This window comes from Fonsecaea nubica (assembly GCF_001646965.1).
Source record: "Fonsecaea nubica strain CBS 269.64 chromosome Unknown Scaff61, whole genome shotgun sequence".
In the NCBI taxonomy this organism is placed as follows: Eukaryota; Fungi; Ascomycota; class Eurotiomycetes; order Chaetothyriales; family Herpotrichiellaceae; genus Fonsecaea; species Fonsecaea nubica.
This window is the reverse complement of record NW_019173734.1, coordinates 25,559-48,414: the sequence shown is the minus strand read 5'-3', so window position 1 is coordinate 48,414 and position 22,856 is coordinate 25,559. Positions and strand designations below refer to the sequence as shown.

The following is a 22,856-nucleotide window of genomic DNA, read 5'->3' as shown; positions in this document are numbered from 1 at the left end:
CAAGCTAGTTTCCAACCCACACACACGGCCGCTATTTCAGGTCAACCATCACGGCAAATGTCCCGTAAAAAGAGCCCAATGTGCACCGGTATGACGTGGGGCAGGTCACTAAGAGATAACGTCTTTTTGTAGCCTTCAACATCTTTTTCCTTCCCGACATCTCTTTGCCTTATATAACTTTCCTGCACTCAAGCTTCGAGCCTGGTTTGAAGAAACCGTAACACAGATCCTGCTCTGCGTCCCTCAAAGTGTTTCGCCATCTGCTCGCCATCATAGGTCGACGACGTCGTGAGCGCCATCCCCAACCACATGCGGGGCGCGGGAACATCTTCAAGATGGGCAACGAATCCTCCACCCCCATTGACGAGGCCACGCCTCCCACCACGCTCTATGGGCGAAATATAGAAGCAGTGGCTCAATACATCAAAGAGAAGGACATCAAGAACATTGTCGTCATGGTAAGAGCCCCTCCGACCCTTTGATGATCGAGATCTGACCGTCTCCAAGACTGGCGCGGGAATCAGCACATCGGCTGGAATACCTGACTTCCGTTCTCCTGATACTGGGCTGTATGCCAATCTGGCTCGGCTGAACCTCCCATATGCAGAAGCAGTCTTCGACATCTCATACTTTCGAAACAACCCGTACCCGTTCTATACCCTGGCGAATGAACTGTATCCAGGCAAATACCGGCCAACGGTGACACACGCATTCATCAGTCTGCTCCACAAGAAAGGGCGACTGCTGAAACTGTTCACCCAAAACATTGATTGTCTCGAGCGGGAAGCTGGGGTTCCTGGCGAAAAGATTGTGGAAGCGCACGGATCATTCGCTACTCAGAGGTGCATCGAATGCAAGACCGAGTTTCCTGGTGATCGTATGAAAGAGATGGTTCAGAAAATGGAGGTACCGCGCTGTATTAGATCGACATGTACCGGACTAGTGAAGCCCGATATCGTTTTCTTCGGCGAGGCTCTTCCAGAGTCATTCCACCGCAACCGGAGCCTGCCCGCGAAAGCAGATTTGGCAATTGTCATGGGGACCAGTCTGACGGTTCAGCCATTCGCCAGCTTGCCATCGTTTGTCAGAGAAGGGACACCGCGCGTGCTGATAAACCTGGAGAGAGTGGGATCCATTGGTTCACGACCGGACGACGTGCTGCTGCTTGGAGACTGTGATGAGGGTGTTCGCAGGTTTGCCGACGCTCTGGGCTGGCGTGATGAGTTGGAAAAGTTGTGGGCCAGCACCAACCCGAACAAGGACGAGAGGGATGCACAGGACGCGCCTCCCATGACCAAGCAGGAGAAATTGGACGACGAGATTGCGAAGTTGACCAAGGATATTGATGCCTCACTCAAGATCTCCGCCGAGGCAAATGATAGAATAAGGGCTGAATTGGAAAACAGCGCACCGCAGAAATCACCGCCAGCAACCGGTCCCTCGTCCAACACTCTGACCTCGCCAACGCTAACCACGTCTTCAAACTCTGGGCTCAGTCACGTCTATCCTCATCTAAGGCCAGACAAACCTGAAAAACCTTCTCTTTAGTGATCTCATGCTGGGCGTACCGAGCCCCTGTGTTCACTCACATCTGAAATCAATATCAGTCTGAACTGAAGGTCAACCTCATAAGTCACTTAGACTTTCCCCAAACAGATTCTACCAACCCAAGGGATTTTCTCTTGTCAAGTGAGCAAACTTTTTCCCTTCCTCACTTCACCTTAGCACTGACCAACCACCAAGACAGACGCACCCGGCTTTGGTCTCGACACACACTTTGACACATCTCTATTTGCCGCTCACCATGAGTGCCACAACGCCTCGCTCCAAGTCAGAGGGGAAATATGCCAATCCGACTATTCGAATCTTTGTTGGAAGAAAGAGACAACTGTTCCATGTCCACTATGCATTCCTCGAAAAGACCGATTTTTTCAAGGTTCATGGGGACCCTACATTTCCTACGGGCACCACGCCGACACCGACACGGACACCAACTCGAGCATCAACCCATGCGGGGAGGTCTTTGGATTCACCAATGCGAAGTGAACACACTGTGACGCCAGATCGAGGTAACATCAAAGAAGAGCAGGACTTTGAGGATGACACATATGGAAACAACGGCGAAAATAATGGTGCTTCTCCAGCAGGTGCCAGCGATGCTGTCACGGCGCCGGCTTACCTGCTTCAGGGTCTGATATACGAACCTGAGGCTTTCGAGGTCGTTGTCAATTACCTGTACAATGAGCCACCGGACATACCTACTACTGGGACCGAGTGTACAATACTGATGAAGGCATACATCCTGGCGCTCCACTACCGCATGCCGGGTCTTCAAGATGATGTGGTCGACTGTTTTCGAAAATACCATGCGGAATACGACGTCAAGTTTGCCCACCTTTTCTGGATCTCTGGGCGCGTCGGTGAGGGCGATGCTATGTGCAAGGTGCCCTTGATCCAGTACCTCGTTGACCAGATTGCTTTCGAGATCTTCCGGAGAGGGTACGATAACTTTGTCCAGAGCAACACTGACTTTGAAGTCTTTCTCACAAAAAGCGATCGTCCTCTGCGCAAGGAACTCTTCAAAGCTATGGCCAAAGTTGCGGAGGAGAAGGAACCCTTGGACCCTGCGCTCGGAACCCATCGCTGGAGAGTTGACGACTACCCTAAATTTGAGCGTGGCGACGACGCTTCTCCGACGTCCCTCGAAATCATTGATCTCGACTGAACCAGGCTTGTGTGTTCTACCGTCGTGTGACTTCTGTCTGGCAGTGAAGAAGTCGTATGCTCGGATGCTGGAGGCGAACTAGGGACCTGCGAGGAGACAAATTTCGTCACTTTAACCATGGTTCCCAGAAACAGAACCGTGAGTCAGCGTTGCACGGTTAGTCATGGCTTTGGAAGATCTTGCTGGGAAGAAAATTGGATCAAGGGAGACTTGCAGGCACACAAATCTTCAGCGGAGCAGTTACTTGGTGGTTGATGGGAGAGCCTCATGACACAGACCCTTCAAAATGGTGTTAGATTGGCGATCCTGATACCCGAAGGAGATAGCATCAACAGAAGCAAATATCGAAGACTTGGAAATGCCCCTCATTCCCTTATTCTCTTCCTGACATAAGCGGCATCATTCTGTCATACTTCAGTAACCGTTGGTACCGCATGGTGCCGCTGCAAAATGCCCCTGTTTCGACCCACTGGCTTCGAGACTCAAAACTACCCCGCCAAACTTTTGCTGTATCAACATTTTGGCCTCCGTTTCTCGCCGCGAAAGCTTGACCACGAAACAGCTCCTCTGAGACGCCTCACCTGAGGTCAAATCTGTTCGTACTTCCCCTCTTGATTGCCCAGAGCCTTCGCCTCTACCTATCTACCTTCCCTCTCTTCTCGTCTCTTAGCGTCGACACTCAAACACAGGCACAATGGTCGGGTTGGGTCCAAAGCGAAAGCCGTCCCGCAAGGGTAAGTGACGATGTCGTGGCAGTTGGAATGGAATTGAAGGATAGCTAAATCTCGCGGTTTCTCACAGGGTCAATGGCCGATGTGCCAAAGAGCTTGCTGGACGAAATCGCCAACCTCGAGAACCTGTTCACCGTGGACGCCGAGCGGCTCAAGAAGATCACCGACCATTTCGTGTCGGAGCTCCAAGCTGGCCTGGAGAAAGAGGGGGGCAACATCCCCATGAACCCGACCTGGGTCATGGGCTTCCCGGACGGCAATGAGCAGGGCACTTTCCTCGCACTGGACATGGGCGGGACCAACCTGAGAGTCTGCGAGATCACCCTCACGGAAGAGAAGGGCGAGTTCGAAATCATCCAGAGCAAGTATCGCATGCCGGAAGAGCTGAAGACGGGAACGGCCGAGGAGCTGTGGGATTACATCGCCGACTGCATGCAGCAGTTCATCGACTTTCACCACGAGGACGAGGATCTGGCGCATCTGCCCCTCGGGTTCACGTTTTCTTACCCGGCAACGCAAGACTACATTGACCATGGTGTGCTCCAGCGATGGACCAAAGGATTTGACATCTCAGGCGTCGAAGGGCAGGATGTGGTTCCCCAGTTCCAAAAAGCTCTTGAGGCACGGGTATGACAACTACGAGAAACCCCTTCTGCGGTGACTGATTGACTGATCGCATACCAGAACCTCCCGATCAAACTTGTCGCCATCATAAATGACACCACCGGCACGCTGATCGCATCAGCCTATACAGACCAGACTATAAGAATTGGGTGCATCTTTGGAACCGGCTGCAATGCCGCCTACATGGAGAACTGCGGCTCAATACCGAAGATCAAACACCTCAACCTCCCCGACGACATGCCCATGGCGATCAACTGCGAATACGGCGCCTTCGACAACGAGCACAAGGTCCTCCCCATCACGAAATACGACACCATCATCGACGAGACCTCGCCACGACCGGGCCAACAGGCTTTTGAGAAGATGATCGCCGGGTTATACCTGGGCGAGATCTTCCGGCTCGTGCTCGTCGACCTGCACGAGAACAAGAACCTCCTCTTCGAGGGCCAGGACATCTCGGCGCTGAAGAAGCCCTACACGCTCGACGCGTCGTTCCTGTCCTTCATCGAAGAAGACCCCTTTGAGAACCTGCACGAGACGCGCGACATGTTCGAGGACAAGCTCAAGATCCAGGCGTCCAAGCCCGAGCTAGAGCTCTGCCGCCGCCTGGCAGAACTGATCGGCACGCGCGCCGCGCGCCTCTCGGCCTGCGGCGTCGCGGCCATCTGCAAGAAGAAGAACATCGAGAGCTGCCACGTCGGCGCCGACGGGTCCGTCTTCAACAAGTACCCGCACTTCAAGCAGCGCGGGGCCGTCGCGCTGCGCGAGATCCTCGACTGGCCAAAGGGCAAAAAGGACCCCGTGGTCATGATGAGCGCCGAGGACGGCAGCGGCGTCGGCGCCGCCCTGATCGCCGCCCTGACCCTCAAGAGAATCAAGGAGGGCAACACGGCCGGCGTGCGCGACGTCGGGAACTTCCCCGGCCTGACGTAGTACGTACCACCCCAAGGACTGGAGAAGGGAAGTATCGAAGTGTGCAGCATTTTGGAGATTGTTGGACGACCGAGAAAAGATGGTCTGGAGCGAAAGAATTTTTTTTTATTAGAGATTTTGTGCCATGTATATCATCATGATGCATGCACGTATGCCGTACATGATGATACTACCTAAATACTACACGACCGATGCAAATTGGAGGGTGTCTACTGTACTGAACCCGGTGGGTGAATGTACTCGGTACTGGAAAGCCTCATTCGCGTATCTCCCACAGTCTGATCTTCCCCTGCTCATTCCCGACAGCGAGGTAACTTCCATCCGGCGACAGGGCGGCGGCGCTGATTCTGCCCAAGGGTGTCTTGTCCGTCGGCCAGTTCCTGTAGAGCGTGCAGCTGGGCAGGTGGGCCAGGCGCAGGGCGTTCTTCTTCCAGCGCGATGTCATGACCAGCATCTGGCCGTCTTGGGAGAACTCGAGGTGCGAGATCGGCGTCGTCAGCTGGTCGAACATCCGGGCGGGTTTGGGTCTCTCGTCCTTGGTGGCAACGAGGTCGTTGGAAGTGTTGGTAGTGCCCATCCACCCGCGTCGATCGTAGAGATTGACAACTCCGCTAGAAGAGCCCACAGCGACCCAGCGGCTGCCGCCCCGGCACTGCTGCTGTCCGGAATCCCCGCCCAAGGCGATGACGGTCGTGCCGACGGCGCCGTCGTCCATCCACCTCATGACTACCCTCCGCGCCTCGATGTCATACTCGCTAACCTCCCCGTTCTTTCCCACCACCGCAAACCCGTCCCCGTTGCGCCACCACGCAAAGTCCGCCACGCCACCGCGTGAATCAATCCGACAGCTACACACCCACTGCAAGGTCTCTGTCGACAGCACGTTGATGCTCCCGCCTCCCTTCTTCGATGACCCGATGAGTCCCATGTAGCGGCCGCAGGGGGACAGCTTGAAAGCTTCCATCGTTCGCTGCTCTTTGCGGGCCTGACCGTAGAGTGCACGAGTTACCTTGGTGACAGTGCCGGTGGAGAGTGACCAGGTATGGAAATACCGCCGTCGAGAAGAGAGAAATATTTTGGTCTGGTCGTGTGTCTCGCTTGCGTCCTCTGGCGCAGGTTGGGCTCGTGGCCGGCAGAATGCTGCCGTGTGCAGAGGAGTGCCCTTCAGATGTAGGGAGGTTAGAATCGGGTTAGGATTCGGCGGTTGAGGTGAGATGTGGTACAACGTCACCGTCGAACTTGGTCCGGCGGCAAGGAGGAGAGGGTAGTATGGGTGAAATTGCAATGTGTCGACTGAAGATGGTCCGGAGCCCGCTACATCTTTGCATCGCTGGATGTCGATGACTTCCGGCCGCAGCTTCCGGGTCCCTTTTGTGCCTGGTCTCTTGGTATCTGTCCTAGTCAGAGATCCAGCTGTTCGGAGAAGTTCAGCCAGAGGTTGCGCTGAGGGGAGGGAGTCGTTCTCGTCCATGGACACATCTGAGTCTGACACCGCATCCTGATAATCGGAGCGGGAAGACAACTTTCTCCTCTTTCTTGCATATGTAACCCACTCCGGCGTAGGGTGAAGCCTCTCGTATTGTCGTCGTAGTCTCTGTATGTATTCTCTGCCACTAATCACATCATCGTCTTCCGTGTCGCGAAGTTTGCGCAAGCGAGTGTTTGAGGCGAGTGAGACGGTGATCCGGTCATCGTCACTGTCGTGCCACACTGGTTCTGGCTGATGATGACCATGCACCTTTTCGGTACGTTCGAGTTCCTTCGCAACGGAGGGCGTGAGTTGGTCGGCACCCGTGTCGAGGAAAAACAACTGTGAACAACGTTAGGAAGGGAAGACGATCGAGGGGATGAACACCAACGTCTTCGTCTGCCACATGGCTCAACCCTCCATCGGCATCGTCTTCTTCGGACTCGTCATCCTTTCCATGCTTGCGCGGCACCAACGACCGATCCTCCTCGATCTGGTCCCTCGTCAACGAATTGAGAAAGCCTGCGTCGTCTCCGAACAGGGCCTTCTCTAGGCGCAGTTCGGTGTCATCTTTCTCGAGGACCTCTGTGGCCGACTTCCCTTTGACTCCGTGTTTAGGCTGCTTGGGTTCTGGCATCTTTCCAAGCTGGCCGTATCTCCTGGCCGTCGTTTGTCGGACAATTTGAGCACCGCAGGATGTGCAGTCAACTTTTTTTGGGTGTGGCCGGCAATACTTCGGAGTGGAGCAATTTGTGACTTTTGGGGGTTGCGGGCCGAAGCCGCTGCTTTTGTCCTTTTGTCTACAATTCACACAATTCGATCGAAACTTGTGGTAGTGGTGCAGCACCTGTCGACGATGTCCCCTTGAGAATGAAGGTTTTTGCTTTCTGCTGCCGGAGGAAAACAATCAATGGGGACTTTGTCGCCACTGGTCGTCAACGCTGCTCGCCCAGTTGACCATATATCCTGATCACGTCGCAAACAGGTCGGAGGGGGTCACATCACAACATCCCTCGCTCAGTCGTTGATCCAATATGACGACCAATGGCCACGTCTCTGATCTAGAGCATGAAAATGAAACAAACAGCGTCTACAATGCGAAATCCGTGTCAGAGATCCGTGCCGCATTGGCCGAGCTCCACAGAAAAGAGGCCACAGTAACTTCGCAGCTCGATGCTCTTGTCAGTGCGCAGAAGGATCTCCAACGAGAACTCGGCCGTCTGGACTTGTTCCGCGCAAATGCCACTGCGCAGGCTTCCAAGGCAAGAGCAGTCAGCAATGGCATGCTCTCAGACGCTGCAGCCAGCGCCCAACGAATCTCAAATTCCGTCAAGAGACTCGACCTCGAGCAGGAAAGGGTCAAGGCTACACTCACCGTCGTCGAGCAGGTCAGGGAATTGAAAGCTTGTGTGCTGGGTGTATCTGGATCCATGGGAGCGGCTCAGGACTGGGAAACCGCAGCCAGCTATCTTAGCAGAGCCTCAAAGATTCCCAGTGCTGTCATTAATGGCCCATTCGCCGCGAGAATAGTTCCGACTGCAGAAGTCCCCGATGCCCCTGCTGTCACCTTGGAGAATGCTTCGGAATCATTGTGCAACCTGTTTCTGAGAGAGTTCGACAAAGCAATCAAGGAGAACGACGGCGCTCGAATAACGCGTTTCTTCAAACTCTTCCCGCTGATCAACCGCTCGGACGTTGGTCTGGACGTCTATGGTCGCTATGTCTGCCAGGGCGTCGCTACTCGGGCTCGTGCCAACCTCAATGCTGGCACTGGTGGCAACCAAAGCAAAGACGGTTTCTTCTACGCAAACGCCTTGACGAAATTGTTCGAGCATATTGCACAAATCATTGAGGGACATGGTGGACTGGTTGAGCGCCATTATGGGGCCGGCAAGATGGCACGAGTCATTGAACGGCTGCAAGTCGAGGCTGATCTCCAAGGAGGGATTATACTTGACACTTGGAGCGACGAGAGGAAGATCGAACGCCAGCTGACTGATATCAAAGCATACGCTTTCACGTTCTTGGTCCAGAGCTTCATGAATGCACAGAGAGGTTCAAGCGCAACGCCGCGAGCAGGCTCTCCCGCACCAGGAAGGTCGAGTGAAGATGAATCGGTCGATATGAAACAGGTGGATGCCTTACTCAATGAGATGACCCTCATGTTGGGCAAATGGTCCTTGTACACCAACTTTATTGCCGAAAAATGTCACGATGCTGGCAGCCCTGATGGATCACTGTCGATACCTTCATTCCTCCTCGACTCGAACCTCCACAAAAAAGTGCAGGAGAAACTCCTCACCCCGTTCAACACCATGACTACGTTCTTCTTCCGGCGTTCAGTCGAGAAGGCGTTCCAACTAGACGAGCAACCGCCCGACTTGTCTCTCAACCCTCATAAACCACTCAACTCCAATCCACCTCACGTCACCTCTGCAATCGAGGACATTATGTACATTGTCAACAAAGTCCTGCAGCAGTCTTTAGCCACGTCACAGAAACAGGTCATCTCCAGCGTCATTCCTACTCTGGGTAGAATACTAGGCTCCGATTTCATCGGCATGGAACAGCGCAAGATGCGCGATGAGAGCTACCCCAAAGCCGCAATTCCAGGCCAGCTCCCACCCGAGGCGACAATCGTCTCCTTCCTCGTCCTCGTCAACAATCTCGACGTAGCTAAGGACTACGTTGTCCAGATTGCCCGTGCTCGAGTGGAGCCCGTCGCAGGCTCACCTCATCGACCATTAGCAGAACTCTTCCCTGGGCATGGCGAGGCAGACGAGGTTGCGGCTTTGCTGACCTCCTTCGCCTCAGTGTTCTCGGAGAAAACCAACGAGCTCATTTCTGACGGCGTGAACGTGGTCTTTCACAATGTCATGAAACCTCGTCTCCGACCTATACTGATGGACGCCTTCCGCGACACAGACTACCAGCTCTCGCGGGAGCAGCTGCAGGACCTTGCGGGCGATGTCGACGGCGGGGACGAGACCGAGTCCTTCTCGGACGAAGTCCGCATGCGCTTCCAACTGGGATGGGACGCGCTGACGAAACCGATCGGCCGGATCATGACGGAGCGCACGTTTGACCAGCTCCTGGCGATCGTGGTGAACTACCTGAGCAAGATGCTCGAGAAGCGCTTGTGGACGTACCACGGGCGGGTCAACGAAGTCGGGGCCGCGAGGCTGGAGCACGACGTCAATGAGATCGTCAAGGTCGTCGTCAAGGGCCAGAAGTACGGCCTGCGCGAGGCATTTTTGCGCTGCACCCAGATCTGCATGATCATGAACATGGACGAGGAGGAGTGGGAAGAGTTGCTCAGTTCGGGGGGCGAGGTTGCGGATAAGCTGAAGCATGAGGAGCGTGTAAGGGCGAGGAATATGGTCAAGGACACTACTGCATAGTAGATGGTAGAGCGTAAAGGGGTAGAAGAACCAATTGAACGAGAGAAAAGGAGCTGCGAGCTACAGACAGATAGGCAAGAGAAACCAAAAGAAGAAATCATGCAAAGGCATCATCTCAAGCAAATCCGTGAGTTGGCTTTTTCCTCTCTCTACTGGTCTTGATTATTTTTGGGAAGGGAGGGAGAAGGAAGCAAGTCTTGTCGCGTGATCATTCTCATGGACCATCCACTCGAGAGAGAGACACACACAAAAGGGGAGAACGCACGCCTCAAGGGGAAAAATACGCCAGTGATCTCTCAACCATTTTCCACTACCGAGTACCTATGGGCTTACAATTCCCCGGGGGGTGGAAGGAGTCGATAGAGATAGATCCGTAGCAGTAGCAGACAGAAACAAAGCCCTGTTATTGTTCACTCTCCCACCCTTTCGTTGGTGTGGGTGTGTCTCTCTCTCTGTCTTCGTGCTAGCTCGCCGAGAGCAGCAATCAGGCCCGAGGATTTGTTCGTCCCCTGTCCGTCAAAACAGTCTCTCCTTCAACCCTCCGTCTCTACGACACACCCTCTCCTCACTCTCGCCCTCGCCCTCCCTGCCTCTGCCTCTTGGGGTTCTGTTTTTTTGTCTCGTAAAAACACATTTGCTTCGTGAGGATCGTTTCCCCTTACGGTTTATCTACCCATTATTGTTTTTTTGGAAGACCGGGCCGAGAAGACAAAATCCAATCACCCACCCCGGCTCTATGCTCTGGCCATGACGCCCCACGCGCGGATCTTGTTGTCCGTGTAGCCGGAGAACAAGGTCTGGCCGTCGGCGCTCCAGGCCAGGCTGACGCAGTACGGTTCCTGGGACTTCTTGCCCTTCTCGACAAAGTCGGGCTTGAGCTCGTCGACCTTGCTCTTCTTCTCGAGATCGAAGATGGTGATGGACGACGAGGTGGCGGCGCAGAGCCAGTATCGGTTGGGCGAGAAGACCAGGGCGTGGATCTCGTCGCCGGCTTGCAGGGAGTACAGGTGCTTGGACTCGTTCAGGTCCCACAGCATGGTGGTGCCGTCTTTGCCGCCCGAGGCGCAGAGAGATCCGTCGGGGGAGATGGTCACGGTGTTGATGTAGCCAGTGTGGCCAATGTGGTCGGTTTGGAGGCGGCACGAGGCGAGTTCCCAGACCTGAAAGAAATGTGAGGTCAGCACAAACCCCATCTACCGGCTCCAAATCAAAATTGAGATTCAAAATTTGAAAACAAGAATGTTGTATATGATTCGCCTCAGTCCGCCGGTGAATAGTTGTCTCATGGCCCCCGAAGGGGCTCCGAAGTAGCAAACACTAATAAATTGCGTAGCATCTTGGGCAAATATGTATGGGAGGAATCTCGTGGGACAGCTTATTTCTTACCTTGACCAATTTGTCCCAACCGCAGCTCACAATGACCGGGTTCTGAGGGTTCGGGGAGAAGCGCACGCACGAGATCCAGTCGGTGTGGCACTTGTCAGTGATGGTGTATTTGCAGTCTCCCAAGGTGTTCCAGAGCTTGATGGTTCGGTCCCGGGACCCTGAGACAATCTGTCTGTTATCTGCGGAGAAGGAAACGGAGAGGACATCGTTGGTGTGGCCGACGAAAGTTCGAGTCGTGTTGCCCGTGGACAGCTCCCACAATCGCAGCGTCTTGTCCCAGGAAGAGGAGAGAGCGTATGCGCCATCTGAGGAAATGACACAGTCGGAGACAATGTGGGAGTGGCCGTGGAGCGACCTCTTCGGGTAGCCGTAGGCAGTCTCGTCGCGAGTCAGGTTCCAGATGATGAGGGTCTTGTCTCTCGAGGCCGAGAGGAGCATGTTGGGGCTAGAATTTTCAATGTCAGTCGACGGTCGCAGATGGAGGTGGTTTTCTCGCAGGTTACTGACTTCTCCAAGCTGGTCGCGAGGGAGGTGACCCAGCCGCTGTGGCCCTCAAGAGTACCACGTTGAATAAGTTGTTCAGCCATGGCGACTTGAAGATCCAGGAAAGAACAGAACGGGCTGGTGTCTGAGGGAGATGGTTGTCGAAGATTCGCCTGTCGAGACGTTGGCATCTCCGCCAAAGATTCTCTGCAGTTGTGCGCTCTCCAAATCCACGCCAAGATTCGCGGGCGCTAAGCCCATTGTGGACATACTGAATTTGCGGCTAAATGTCGGCGCAAGGAGTCGCATGGTTGATTCTGAAAAGCCCATAGAGCTGTGTTGGCTGTGCCAGCTCTTCAATGAGAGACGATCAATTTGATGCAACCAGCATGCCTGATCGAGTGCGGCAAATGGAGTTTTCCCACTCGCCTGAATCCCGTATTCCCATGCAATCATCATCTGTCATTTCCTATGTGCCTCGTTGCGCCCGGGCGTTATACCGGAGTCATGCCCGTTACCATCGCGGAGTACCGGCTAAATGCAACGATGCTGGGGCGTATATAACCTGAGGTCGATCGAGATACGCCTGAATTGGCTCTCGCTGTCTCTCCGTCCTGAGTCATATATCTGCTTGTCATCTGCTCTACCTCTGCCGCTTTTCGTGATCTATCTAAACATCAAACCATGGCCTCTTCCGGTGATCAGCTGCCAAAAATGCAATACCGTTTCCTTGGTCGGTCTGGACTACAAGTGTCTGCAATTTCACTTGGAGGGTGGTACGTGATGCCAAACACGCGCGGACTTCCTCAGTACTAAGTGCAACAGGGTCACATACGGGGATGCAGTGGGAGATGGTAGGCTACAACGCCGTCCAGCTGTGCAAGTCTAACTCGGCCCTGCAGAGATTGCTTTCGAATGCATGAAAGCGGCCTATGATGCTGGAATCAATTTCTTCGACTGCGCTGAAGGTTATGCCGACGGCAAATCCGAAGTTGTCATGGGCAAGGCGATCAAGAAATATGGTTGGAAGCGCAACGATCTGGTCATCTCGACTAAGGTCTATTGGGGTCAAGCTCATGGAGATAACCCGGTCAACAATGGCGGTCTCTCCCGGAAACATATCATTGAAGGAGTGGAGGGATCACTCAAGCGACTGCAGCTAGACTACGTCGACCTGATCTACTGTCATCGCCCAGACAGACACACTCCGATCGAGGAAACTGTTCGAGCCATGAACTATATCATCAACACCGGAAAAGCATTTTACTGGGGAACCAGCGAGTGGAACAGTGAGGAAATCGCCATGGCCTGGGCTTGTGCAGAACGGCTCAACTTGATTGGACCTGTCATGGAGCAACCGGAGTATAGCATGTTGGCCCGTGATCGAGTCGAACGAGAATATGCCCTGCTGTACGAGAATTACGGACTTGGCCTGACCATCTTCAGTCCGCTCAAGCAGGGTATCTTGACGGGCAAATACAACGACGGTATCCCCGAAGACAGCAGAATTGCCAAAGCCGCAGACGGCTTTACCGCGTCCCAAAGAGAGAGCTACGGGAATGAGCAATGGAAGAAGCTTCTGGCTCAAGTCAAACAACTGAAGCCGATAGCTGACAAGCTGGGTACTGATCAGGCAACTCTGGCGTTGGCTTGGGTACTGAAGAACCCGCGGGTGAGCTCTGCCATCACTGGAGCATCAGAGGTGGAACAGATCACGAAATCCATCAAGGCGTTGGATCTGGTTGCTAAGTTGGATGACGCTGTGATGGCTGAGATCGATGAGGTACTTGCGAACAAGCCAAAACTCCCATATAGACGGTTGTAGTGAGACAGTCGTCCTTTTTTGAGGTTATACTCTTGCATGCCTCCAAATAGTTCATCAGCTATTTCAACTTGAACCATGTTTAAGAATCTGACAGCAAGGCATGCTTAATTTTCAGCCCATCTTCAATTGGCTGTTGGGTAGGACGAGGAAGTGGTTGGCATCATTGGTGGAGGGAGAAAAAGGTGATGGTGTATGATGTCAACGATGAAACCTCCTCACACTTGCTCCTGCCGCCCTGCGTCACGTTCAACCACAGAATTCACTGTTCAATTGTATCTTCAACAACAAAAACCCGACAACCACTGGTATTCCCAAGCTTGTGCACAGCTAAAATACTCCCTCTGGCGCCAATATGAATGCCTCACGTCTGGTTACTAGACGTCTCGCTGGTGGCCAACTGGCTGCAAGCGTGTCGCGACGCTGCATCTCCTCTACCTCGTCACGTTTCAATGAGAACCCTCGAGTCCATTCCAACGCCGAAGAACATCGCAAATACCAAAAGGAGAGGGCAGACAATCCACACATGACAAACACAAACTCCACGATTCACAACAAGATGCCTTCGGTGGGCAAGGATGCGCCTCCACCAGAAATGCTGAGTTCTGTTGATTCCAAGTACATCCCGAAGGACAAAGTTCCAGAGAACACAGACAAAATGACAGGAGGAACACAATCGGGAGATCCCAACAAAGTAAGCCAGTCAGAATATGCTGTTGGTGAAATGGAGGGCATCTCGTTTCGTGTCGAACCCCTCCGTCGGACGGGAGAAGACCTTCCCACCATGAGAGCCAGATTACTATGTCGGTGCACACCCTGGGATGCAATATTCTGCACCCGGGAGATTTCAAGTGTCTAAGGAGCTTGCTGACGTATTGCCATAGACCAAAGCAGGAAACGGGGGACATTAGAGTCTGACCTCCTACTCTCCACTTTTGCAGCAGAGAATCTCGCCTCCATGACTAGGACTCAACTCGAGCAATACGACTTCCTCCTGGACGAGAACGATTGGGACATCTACTACTGGGCCACTCAGTCCCCGGCCAATTCTCCCACCTCGCTCGAGTCTGCAGAAGGTGCTACGAGTGACAAGAAGACCCAGACAACCGAATATGCGTCCCCAGCGAACCCGGGGCAAACTCAAGAGACCGACGCATGGAGACAAGGAGCTCCGCGCAGCGGAGAGTGGGCTCAGACGGTGGGGACTTTCAGACCTGCGTATAGACCTGTTCCCCAACGGTGGAAGGACAGTGAAATACTGCACATGCTACGTAGGCATGTCAGGGAAAGGAGTGCAGGCGGCGTTCTGGAGGACGTTAACGCCACTCCCAACAGCAAAGGTAGTGGTGCTGGTCTCGGGAGAATGCCTGATGTACAAACCTTTGATTGAGCTTGTCTGGAGCTTTTTGTACCTACTTCGTACATGCAACCACCAAAATATGTATACCATCCAATAGGAGTCCAAACAAGTGGAATACTTTCTCTCATTATTACCTTCACCGCTGGTCCGGTGATGAGCCCAGCTCTCTCCGAGCTCGGCCACAACGGCCTGAACGGCTTTAATCGGTGCAGCAACCTCTTGTGGAGAAGGGTTTATAAGCATCCCATGAGCTCGGATTTAACTGGTCGAAACTTCAAACCCAAAGCATCTCGTACCATCCAACATGTACGAATTTGCTAAGATCCCGCAAAGGTGTTGTTCGAACATCATCCTCCTGGTTGAGATGAACTACGGGACTATGTGAACTCCCACCCTCCGCCCCGCCAATTAGGGAATTGATTACCGCGGAACAACTCCCACTTTTGCTGCATCGATAACTCCACCGAATTCTTCGACTCATCGCTGTACGATCGACTCTCCCCATAGCGCCATAGTTTTTTGAAGTCATAGCCGGCTATACGCTCATCGTCATTCATATACTCTCCATCAACATGGCCTTGGTCGCTCCGTATCGATGTTTCTTCTTTCCCTTTAGCTTCACTCCCTCCCTTGGCTTATATCATTCTGTGCTCTCTATATTCCGACCTTGGCCAGTATCTTGTGCGTCTGAATGACTCGGGGTAACCCCCTGTTTTCCTCGGTTCTCCAAAAGTTCTTTCGGGGCTTGTTGACACAACGCTCCGCCCACAATGGCAGACCATGAAACCAACGAGGCGGAGAAGAAGGAGATCTTGTTGGATGTCCCGCGTCAATATCCAGCCTCGTTGACTCCAGTTTCGACAAACCGAAGTCAGCCTCGACCCAGTATACACTCTGGTCGATCTTATGTGGATGGGCACAGCACATTCTTCAGTGACCGAGAACCTGGCGATGAGCCGGAGCAGCCGCAAGAGGTGGACGTGGAAAATCCGTCCAAGACGTTCGAAGTGGGTTGGGACGGTCCAGATGACCCTATGAACCCCAAAAACATGCATCCGGGGAAGAAATGGCTGGTGGTCATAACACTGGCCTTTGGCTCGTTGTGTGTAACGTGTACTTCTTCCCTCTATACCATCACCTATGGTTAGTATAAATGCCAATGCTTCCCTCCAAGTCATGTTCCGATGCTGATGGCGCCACAGAGCAAATGGACGCAGAGTTTGGCAATTCACGGATTGTTGCAACGCTCGGCCTGTCCCTCTTCGTCTTTGGCCTGGGGTTGTCTCCCATGATCCTGGGGCCTTTGTCCGAGTTTTATGGTCGCCGTCCGATTTATATTCTGGGATATATATTCTTCACCATTTGGCTGTTCCCCTGTGCCTTTGCACAGAATATTCAGACCATGCTGATAGCCCGGTTCCTGGACGGCTTTTCTGGGAGCGCCTTCTTGTCCGTCGCGGGCGGGACCGTTGGAGATATGTTCAATCGCGACCAGCTGCAAGCGCCCATGATGATATATACGGCTTCCCCTTTCATCGGGCCGGGGCTCGGCCCCATCATTGGAGGGTTTATCAATTACAACACCACCTGGCGATGGTCGTATTACACACTTTTGATATGGTCCGGAGTGATGGTCATTGCCATCATTGTGGTCGTGCCAGAAACGTACATGCCCGTGGTGCTGAGGAAGAAAGCGCAGAAGAAGCGGAAAGAGACGGGTGACGACAGGTACAAGGCTCCGATTGAGGTTTACGAGAAGTCCATCTTTTGGACGGTAGTGAGATCCCTGTATCGTCCGTTCATGCTGCTGTTCTTGGAGCCCATGTGTTTCAACCTGTGCCTGTTCTCCTCCATCCTCTTGGGCATCCTCTACCTCTTCTTCGGCGCCTTCAATCTTGTCTTTACCGAAGTCTACCACTGGAAGGTCTGGCAGGTCGGCCTGTCTTTCCTCGGCCTGATGATTGGTATGATCCTGGCCATCTTGTCCGACCCCATCTGGCACAGGAATTACCTCCGACTCCTCCAGAAGCGAGAGGAGACCACCGGGGAACGCAAGTCGGAACCGGAATATCGACTGCCATCCTCGATATTCGGCGGGTGGTTCTGCGTGGCTGGGCTGTTTTGGTTTGCCTGGACCATCTATCCAAGCATTCACCCCATCGTCCCTATCGTCGGCAGCGGCTTTTTCGGGTTCGGCATCATTCTCGTCTTCACAGGGGTCTTCACCTTCCTCGTTGAGGCGTATCCCCTTTACGCAGCCAGCGCCCTGTCGGCCAACTCGTTCGCGCGGAGCTCCTTTGCAGGGGCATTCCCCCTATTCGGGGTTCAGATGTACAACAAGCTCGGCTTCCACTGGGCCACGACACTTTTGGCATTTCTGTGTTTGGTCATGGCGCCATTCCCGTACCTGTTCTTCATTTACGGCAAGCGGCTGCGCAAGAAGAGCAGATTCGCGTCCGTCCCTGGATCTGGATGAACATTGGAGGTATTGGTAACCTGGCTAGCAAGTGCAAGTGCAGAGAGAAAATTGGACTTTTTGGGAATTCTTGGAAAGTTATTATACAGATACAGTGGGTCTGACGCAACTCTAGAGCGGACCAAGTAGAGAAGGGGGCCCATATACACTGTCTGCATTGGGGAAGCTGCATGGCTTTTTATACAGGGCAAAACTACAATAGACAAGATCAAACCTGTGCAAATGCAAAATATTTGAACGTCAAACCCCCTGTTTCGCTGTGCCTTGTTCTACAGTATCCACACATACAAGGCCCGGCCATGATTACCCTTGACATCTTCCTTGCCTCTGTCACAAGGGGGACGATGGAAAGAAGTTGTCGATATGTACCAGGGGGCAGGCGGGCGGGTAGACGGGTTCCTGCGATTTGCAGTTGCAGGTGGCTCATCCGAGTTGTGATGATGTTAGTGGGAACAACACTTTGATAGGACGATCCTGCCTGACACCGCATCAAGCCGTGTCAATCAATGCACACATAAAACACGGCACTGTTGTCCTCGCCATACTCAGGGAGAGAAGGAGAGGGATCCATTCTCGTGCTGCGCTCTGCATGTGGCGTGGCATTTTTTCAAGGATCTATGCCCCAAGGGCTTGGGGCGTGAGCACGGTCACAATAGCGTGGGAGAGGCGGCGGAACGGATGACATGCGCGCCCCCGTCCGTCCCAGGACAATAATATTGGGTGACACCAGACGCGATGCGGTGAGTGCTTCAGGATGGTAGGACGAAATCCTCGATGGGCGAGGCACGTGTGGCGTCATCTTGGTCGGTGTGCAGGGCGAACACTGGGCAGGGATTTCGTCTTACACGGACTGAGAAGAGGGCGGGAACTATGGTGTATTACTCACAGAGATCTCCGAGTTCGAGGACAATAACAACGGAAGTTCGGCTACTTGGATGAACGGTGAGGTGTGTGTGTTTTGCAAATGAATGGACTAAGGAATTGCCTTTTGGGGTAATGACGAGCCTGAGCCGACAGATTCCGAAAACCTCGGACGAAAACGGGCAGCCTTGTTCAAGAGATCAACATTGACCTCGGCACCCAATACCCGGGCCCCCTGCTTTACTTTGGCTTTGCTTTTCAGTACTGGCTTACCTGGGTGGATCGGATTCCCACGTCCTTGGAGAGGAGGAAAAAAAAGGCCATTATTGCTGCCCAAATGACCCGGTACATGGCTTTACAAGCTTGCATCCTGATAGGTTGGTTAGAGTACATAACGCCGTGGCGCGGCGTGTGGGAGATCTTGGATGCTTTTTGTGTGTGTGTGGAAAATTGAATTTCACAAGTTGCATGAACCTTGAAACCCTTAAAAGCCAGGGGAGGGTAGAGCTAGTTGAATTAGTTGAATTAGTTTTCTGTATGAGTACGCGGTAGTAGGGAGAACAACTTGGTTCTGTTGATGCCTCGTGCGACTACTCAAGCTCAAAGAATAATCACAATAATAATGCACCGGGGAGGCTGGGGTCACCCCGAGAAATAACTTGAGAGGTGGTGGTTGGACATGGTTGGCCAAAGACACTTTGGTGGCTTGCCTTTGGTGGCTGGCACTCCGGGGGGGGTGGTTGTCCTGTGAGCACTGAGCACCAGCACGAGCAGAAGAGGACCCTGGAATATGCCGAGGGAATTACTTAAAAATTAGCGGGCGCAGTACCCCCCACCGCTCTCGAGCACTCCAAGTGGTGGGTGAGCTGGTGGCTCCAGGGGGGCGGCATATAGAGGCCGTTGTAGGTCAGATGGGTGGGTAATCCAGCTCGTGCACTGCTGGGCCAGGTTGCCAGCATCATCAGGCTGACAATTCCAGCTTTACCGTCGCCCAGCATTGCCATTCCCAGGTGGCAACCAGACGCCAAGTGCAGAAGCTGCCGGGCCTACGAGTGCGAGCACGATGCACTTAGTGAGCCCCTCACCCGCGCCCGCGTCCTTGACCTTCAGGCGTTACAAGATTCTGTGGGGTCGCTTATAGTTAAAAGAGGCCTAGCAAATCATCACTCACACCAATCTCATTATTGCGCGAGTGCGAGAGCGGCAGCGGCGAGCGCACCACCAGACTCCTCACTCACAAACTCTCTGCCTCGTCACCCCGTCATCTCTCTCCCACCCCTCTTGTTCCCTCATTCCCCTTCACTCCTGCACGGTGCAGGAGAACTCTGTCCATTGCAGCAATAACGACAGGAATCCCCGTCGCATTGACAGCGCCACATTAGCCCGCTCTGATACCAGCTTCCCAACTGCCAGAAAAACTGACTCCGCATGCCGAGCCGCGGTCGAAGCCCTGGCCGGAGACTGAACCCTTGACGCCGCCCGCCCTCCTTTGGGCGATCCTCTCTGCCCGCATTTGCGAATCTCCTCAGTGCTCGACTCACTCGACCACCCAGCACCACCACCAAACCTCAATCCCGCCTGAAAATGCCTTTGCGCTGCTAACGATCTGTCCGATCCAAAGTCGGCGCTGAAAGAGACGTCTTGTATTTCACCTGAAGACAGCTATTCCTGTACTATCCGGTGCCACCTGCGCCCCGCGGCCGCCTTTTCAAGCCGACACACAACCTTTGTCCTTCCTGGACCCTCGACACGAGCGCACCAGAAAAATATTGCTCCTTTTTGTCATACCTAGCAGGGTCGCACGGGCTTTTTGGTCGGCCTCCTTACACAATCTGGCTGGACAAGCGAAGACCCATCTGCCATCAACCTCCAAAGTTGCGCCGCCGTCATACGCACTTATCGCTTCTTCCCCACCATTCTGCTTGAGAGGGAGCTGGTTTTTTACGAGTCAAGCGCTTGGTCCCCGTAGGGGGCCCGCGTCCTTGACTTACGCGAGCTCTGTCGACGGTGGACCTGCAAGTTAACGGAGGCCTGCTTCTGAGAAACTGTCATTCGGTCACTGCTCCTTGACTGGGCAAAAGCAGTTTCGGGTTTCTCGTGTGACGCTGACTGTCCTTGTGCAAGCCATCTCTTCACGTCCTGCATTCCCTGACATCTCATTTATGGTGTCGTTATAACAAGATGACGGCCTCAGATGTCGAGGATGGGCACTCTCATTCGGCCTCTCCTGAGGACAGTGGGACCGAAAACGTCCAAGTGAACATGGCCGAAGGTCAGAGCAAGAACGACGTTAAGAAGCAGCAAAACGGAGCCACATCAACCAATCCCAAAGACCCTTCTCGTCCCCGGAGAAAGAAGGCACGTAGGGCATGTTACGCTTGCCAACGTGCCCATTTGACCTGTGGTAGGTGAACTTCTGTAACTGCGACACGCAGCTTCGTCATTTGTTGTCATTGACATTTTGTGGTAGGAGATGAGAGACCGTGTCAAAGGTGCATAAAACGAGGACTCCAGGATGCGTGTCAGGACGGTGTCAGGAAGAAGGCCAAGTACCTGCATGATGCGCCCAACGAGGCCCTCATGCCTGGCGTGGGAGGGAATCTCTATAACCAGACCGGACCGAAAACGAGTTCGACTGCGAGCAACGAGACGCCGCATCAACAGCCGTTCTTCCAACAGGCGCCAACGTACAACAACTTTTCCACGCCCTCGCATATGCCCCCCCCAATGCTCCACGAGAGAAGTCTGAGCACGACGAGCTTTCCTCAGCAATCACCGCTGGCCACCAATTTCCAAAGCGTTGGAGGACAAGTTCCAATGCAAAGTCCTGTCCTGGGTGCTGACCAGTCAAATAACAACAACATGACGGCCGCAGGCTGGCCAGGACAGATGTATAGCGAAGACCCCATGTTCAACTTTGACATTGCCAGCATGAACTTTGGCAATCACTACGGTGCTTTAGAATTCGGCATGCTGGGCCATATGGCGACAAATGCGGGAGACACTCCTCCCAGTGATACGGCGACACGAAGCGGCTCAATCTCGCAACAGCAGTATCGTATGCCCTTTGGAAGCTTCAGTGAGAGCCCGACGGCCCGACAACAGATCTACGGCGAAACGATGCTGCCAGATTGGCCCAACGGAACTGATCCCTATGGCGCCCACGGACACAATCGCCATATGGCGCCCAACGCCTTTGCTATAGAATCCAACGCGGTGAACTGGACCTCCCCCGACACGAATGGCACGCCCAATAACGCTGTCAAATTCGAAGAGTCGCCATTGATGACCAGCTCAGGCCTCCAGGTTCCCCCTTCAGCCTTGGATGGCGGTCCGGTCATTCATTCAACCGGAACCCTGGACGCTCGAAACAACCGAGCCCCTCCTCCTATATCGACTCCGCAATTGAAGGCCAAATCGCAGCTGCCTGTCAAGGCTCTGAAGCGGCCCAAGGATCCGTCGTCGATCTATACTTCAGTTACCCAACCTTACCCTTATACAACAGGGTTCCACAGCTCAATTGCGTACCTCCAAAAACGATTTGCCGCACATCCTTCCAAGACCCTTGCCATAGCCAAGTCGTTGGCGTCGATCCGACCCTCCTTCATTGCCACAACCAAGACCTTAAACCGGGAAGACCTGATTTTCATGGAGAAGTGTTTCCAGAGGACCTTGTGGGAATATGAAGGTTTTATTGAAGGGGTCGGCACACCAACAATTGTAGCGAGGAGGACTGGAGAAGTTGCTGCTGTGGGCAAGGAATTCCAAATCCTCACGGGATGGACAAAGAATGTGCTCCTTGGTCGGGCCCCAAATCTAAATGTGAATCGCGGTCATTCTGGGCAAACGCCTGGTACAGGTTCTGGAACCAACACTGCACGACAGACAGGCACCAACACTCCTACGCAACGAATGTTTGCTGACACCGAGAACGGCGAGAAGCGACCCCAACCGGTGTTCCTTGCCGAGCTCCTTGACGATGAGTCGGTGGTACAATTCTACGAGGATTTTGCGAGGTTGGCGTTTGGAGACAGCCGAGGCAGTGTTTGCGGCAGAGCCAAACTCCTCAAGTACCGGACCAAAGACGATGAACTCGCCCAGAATCTCAATGTCGAGGCCGAGGCGCGCACCGAAGAAGGGCGCCAGGGGCAACTGGAGCTGCGACGGCAAGACAGCTCTCGCCGCCAGCAAGATATGAAGCGGGAACGCGACGGTATCTCTGGCGAAAAAGGTATGCAGAAGCTGGGATCTGCTGATGGGAAAGTGGATTGCACATATTGCTGGACGGTGAAACGCGACGTTTTCGATATACCCATGCTTATTGTTATGAATGTGAGTTCTCTAGCCCCTATGTCCTTTTCAGCAGACTAACACGCGCCACAGTTTTTGCCCTGTATATAGGAGGCCTAAAAAGTTATTTGCGGTTTACGATTGCTTTATGTATCAAATGGAGGTGCGATGTGGCGGGATACTTTGGTTATATGGCCTGGAGGTCTGGGCCATGTTGGCTTCAGGCCCGGCAATTGGGGAAGACTGTGGATATGCTGCAGTGGAACTGCGCGAGTACAGGATTTATATACCTACCC

General features: G+C 53.6%; 10 protein-coding genes across 10 annotated transcripts; 8 read left to right on the top strand and 2 right to left on the bottom strand.

The window, feature by feature from the left end:
* Positions 1–335: 335 nt before the first annotated feature.
* On the top strand, positions 336–1,548 carry AYO20_08087 (hypothetical protein; the record flags this gene model as incomplete). The annotated part of the gene is made up of 3 exons (XM_022646368.1): positions 336–458; positions 508–877; positions 944–1,548. The coding sequence occupies 3 exons, from the start codon at positions 336–338 to the stop codon at positions 1,546–1,548; spliced, it is 1,098 nt and encodes a 365-aa protein (XP_022497624.1).
* A 256-nt stretch (positions 1,549–1,804) lies between these two features.
* Positions 1,805–2,725, top strand: AYO20_08086 (hypothetical protein; the record flags this gene model as incomplete). The annotated part of the gene is made up of 1 exon (XM_022646367.1): positions 1,805–2,725. The coding sequence occupies one exon, from the start codon at positions 1,805–1,807 to the stop codon at positions 2,723–2,725; it is 921 nt and encodes a 306-aa protein (XP_022497623.1).
* A 694-nt stretch (positions 2,726–3,419) lies between these two features.
* On the top strand, positions 3,420–5,013 carry AYO20_08085 (hexokinase; the record flags this gene model as incomplete). The annotated part of the gene is made up of 3 exons (XM_022646366.1): positions 3,420–3,459; positions 3,527–4,083; positions 4,141–5,013. 3 exons carry the CDS (start codon positions 3,420–3,422, stop codon positions 5,011–5,013), a joined length of 1,470 nt encoding a protein of 489 aa, XP_022497622.1.
* A 256-nt stretch (positions 5,014–5,269) lies between these two features.
* On the bottom strand, positions 5,270–7,118 carry AYO20_08084 (hypothetical protein; the record flags this gene model as incomplete). The annotated part of the gene is made up of 2 exons (XM_022646365.1): positions 5,270–6,823; positions 6,873–7,118. The coding sequence occupies 2 exons, from the start codon at positions 7,116–7,118 to the stop codon at positions 5,270–5,272; spliced, it is 1,800 nt and encodes a 599-aa protein (XP_022497621.1).
* Positions 7,119–7,515: 397 nt separating this feature from the next.
* AYO20_08083 (hypothetical protein) lies at positions 7,516–9,882 on the top strand (the record flags this gene model as incomplete). Its single annotated transcript, XM_022646364.1, has 1 exon — positions 7,516–9,882. One exon carries the CDS (start codon positions 7,516–7,518, stop codon positions 9,880–9,882), a length of 2,367 nt encoding a protein of 788 aa, XP_022497620.1.
* A 734-nt stretch (positions 9,883–10,616) lies between these two features.
* On the bottom strand, positions 10,617–11,855 carry AYO20_08082 (guanine nucleotide-binding protein subunit beta-like protein; the record flags this gene model as incomplete). Its single annotated transcript, XM_022646363.1, has 3 exons — positions 10,617–11,042; positions 11,269–11,713; positions 11,776–11,855. The coding sequence occupies 3 exons, from the start codon at positions 11,853–11,855 to the stop codon at positions 10,617–10,619; spliced, it is 951 nt and encodes a 316-aa protein (XP_022497619.1).
* A 580-nt stretch (positions 11,856–12,435) lies between these two features.
* Positions 12,436–13,659, top strand: AYO20_08081 (hypothetical protein; the record flags this gene model as incomplete). The annotated part of the gene is made up of 4 exons (XM_022646362.1): positions 12,436–12,527; positions 12,577–12,605; positions 12,654–13,534; positions 13,627–13,659. The coding sequence occupies 4 exons, from the start codon at positions 12,436–12,438 to the stop codon at positions 13,657–13,659; spliced, it is 1,035 nt and encodes a 344-aa protein (XP_022497618.1).
* A 269-nt stretch (positions 13,660–13,928) lies between these two features.
* AYO20_08080 (hypothetical protein) lies at positions 13,929–14,963 on the top strand (the record flags this gene model as incomplete). Its single annotated transcript, XM_022646361.1, has 3 exons — positions 13,929–14,376; positions 14,458–14,791; positions 14,849–14,963. 3 exons carry the CDS (start codon positions 13,929–13,931, stop codon positions 14,961–14,963), a joined length of 897 nt encoding a protein of 298 aa, XP_022497617.1.
* Positions 14,964–15,703: 740 nt separating this feature from the next.
* Positions 15,704–17,409, top strand: AYO20_08079 (hypothetical protein; the record flags this gene model as incomplete). Its single annotated transcript, XM_022646360.1, has 2 exons — positions 15,704–16,076; positions 16,136–17,409. 2 exons carry the CDS (start codon positions 15,704–15,706, stop codon positions 17,407–17,409), a joined length of 1,647 nt encoding a protein of 548 aa, XP_022497616.1.
* Positions 17,410–20,451: 3,042 nt separating this feature from the next.
* Positions 20,452–22,641, top strand: AYO20_08078 (hypothetical protein; the record flags this gene model as incomplete). The annotated part of the gene is made up of 2 exons (XM_022646359.1): positions 20,452–20,674; positions 20,741–22,641. The coding sequence occupies 2 exons, from the start codon at positions 20,452–20,454 to the stop codon at positions 22,639–22,641; spliced, it is 2,124 nt and encodes a 707-aa protein (XP_022497615.1).
* Positions 22,642–22,856: the final 215 nt, after the last annotated feature.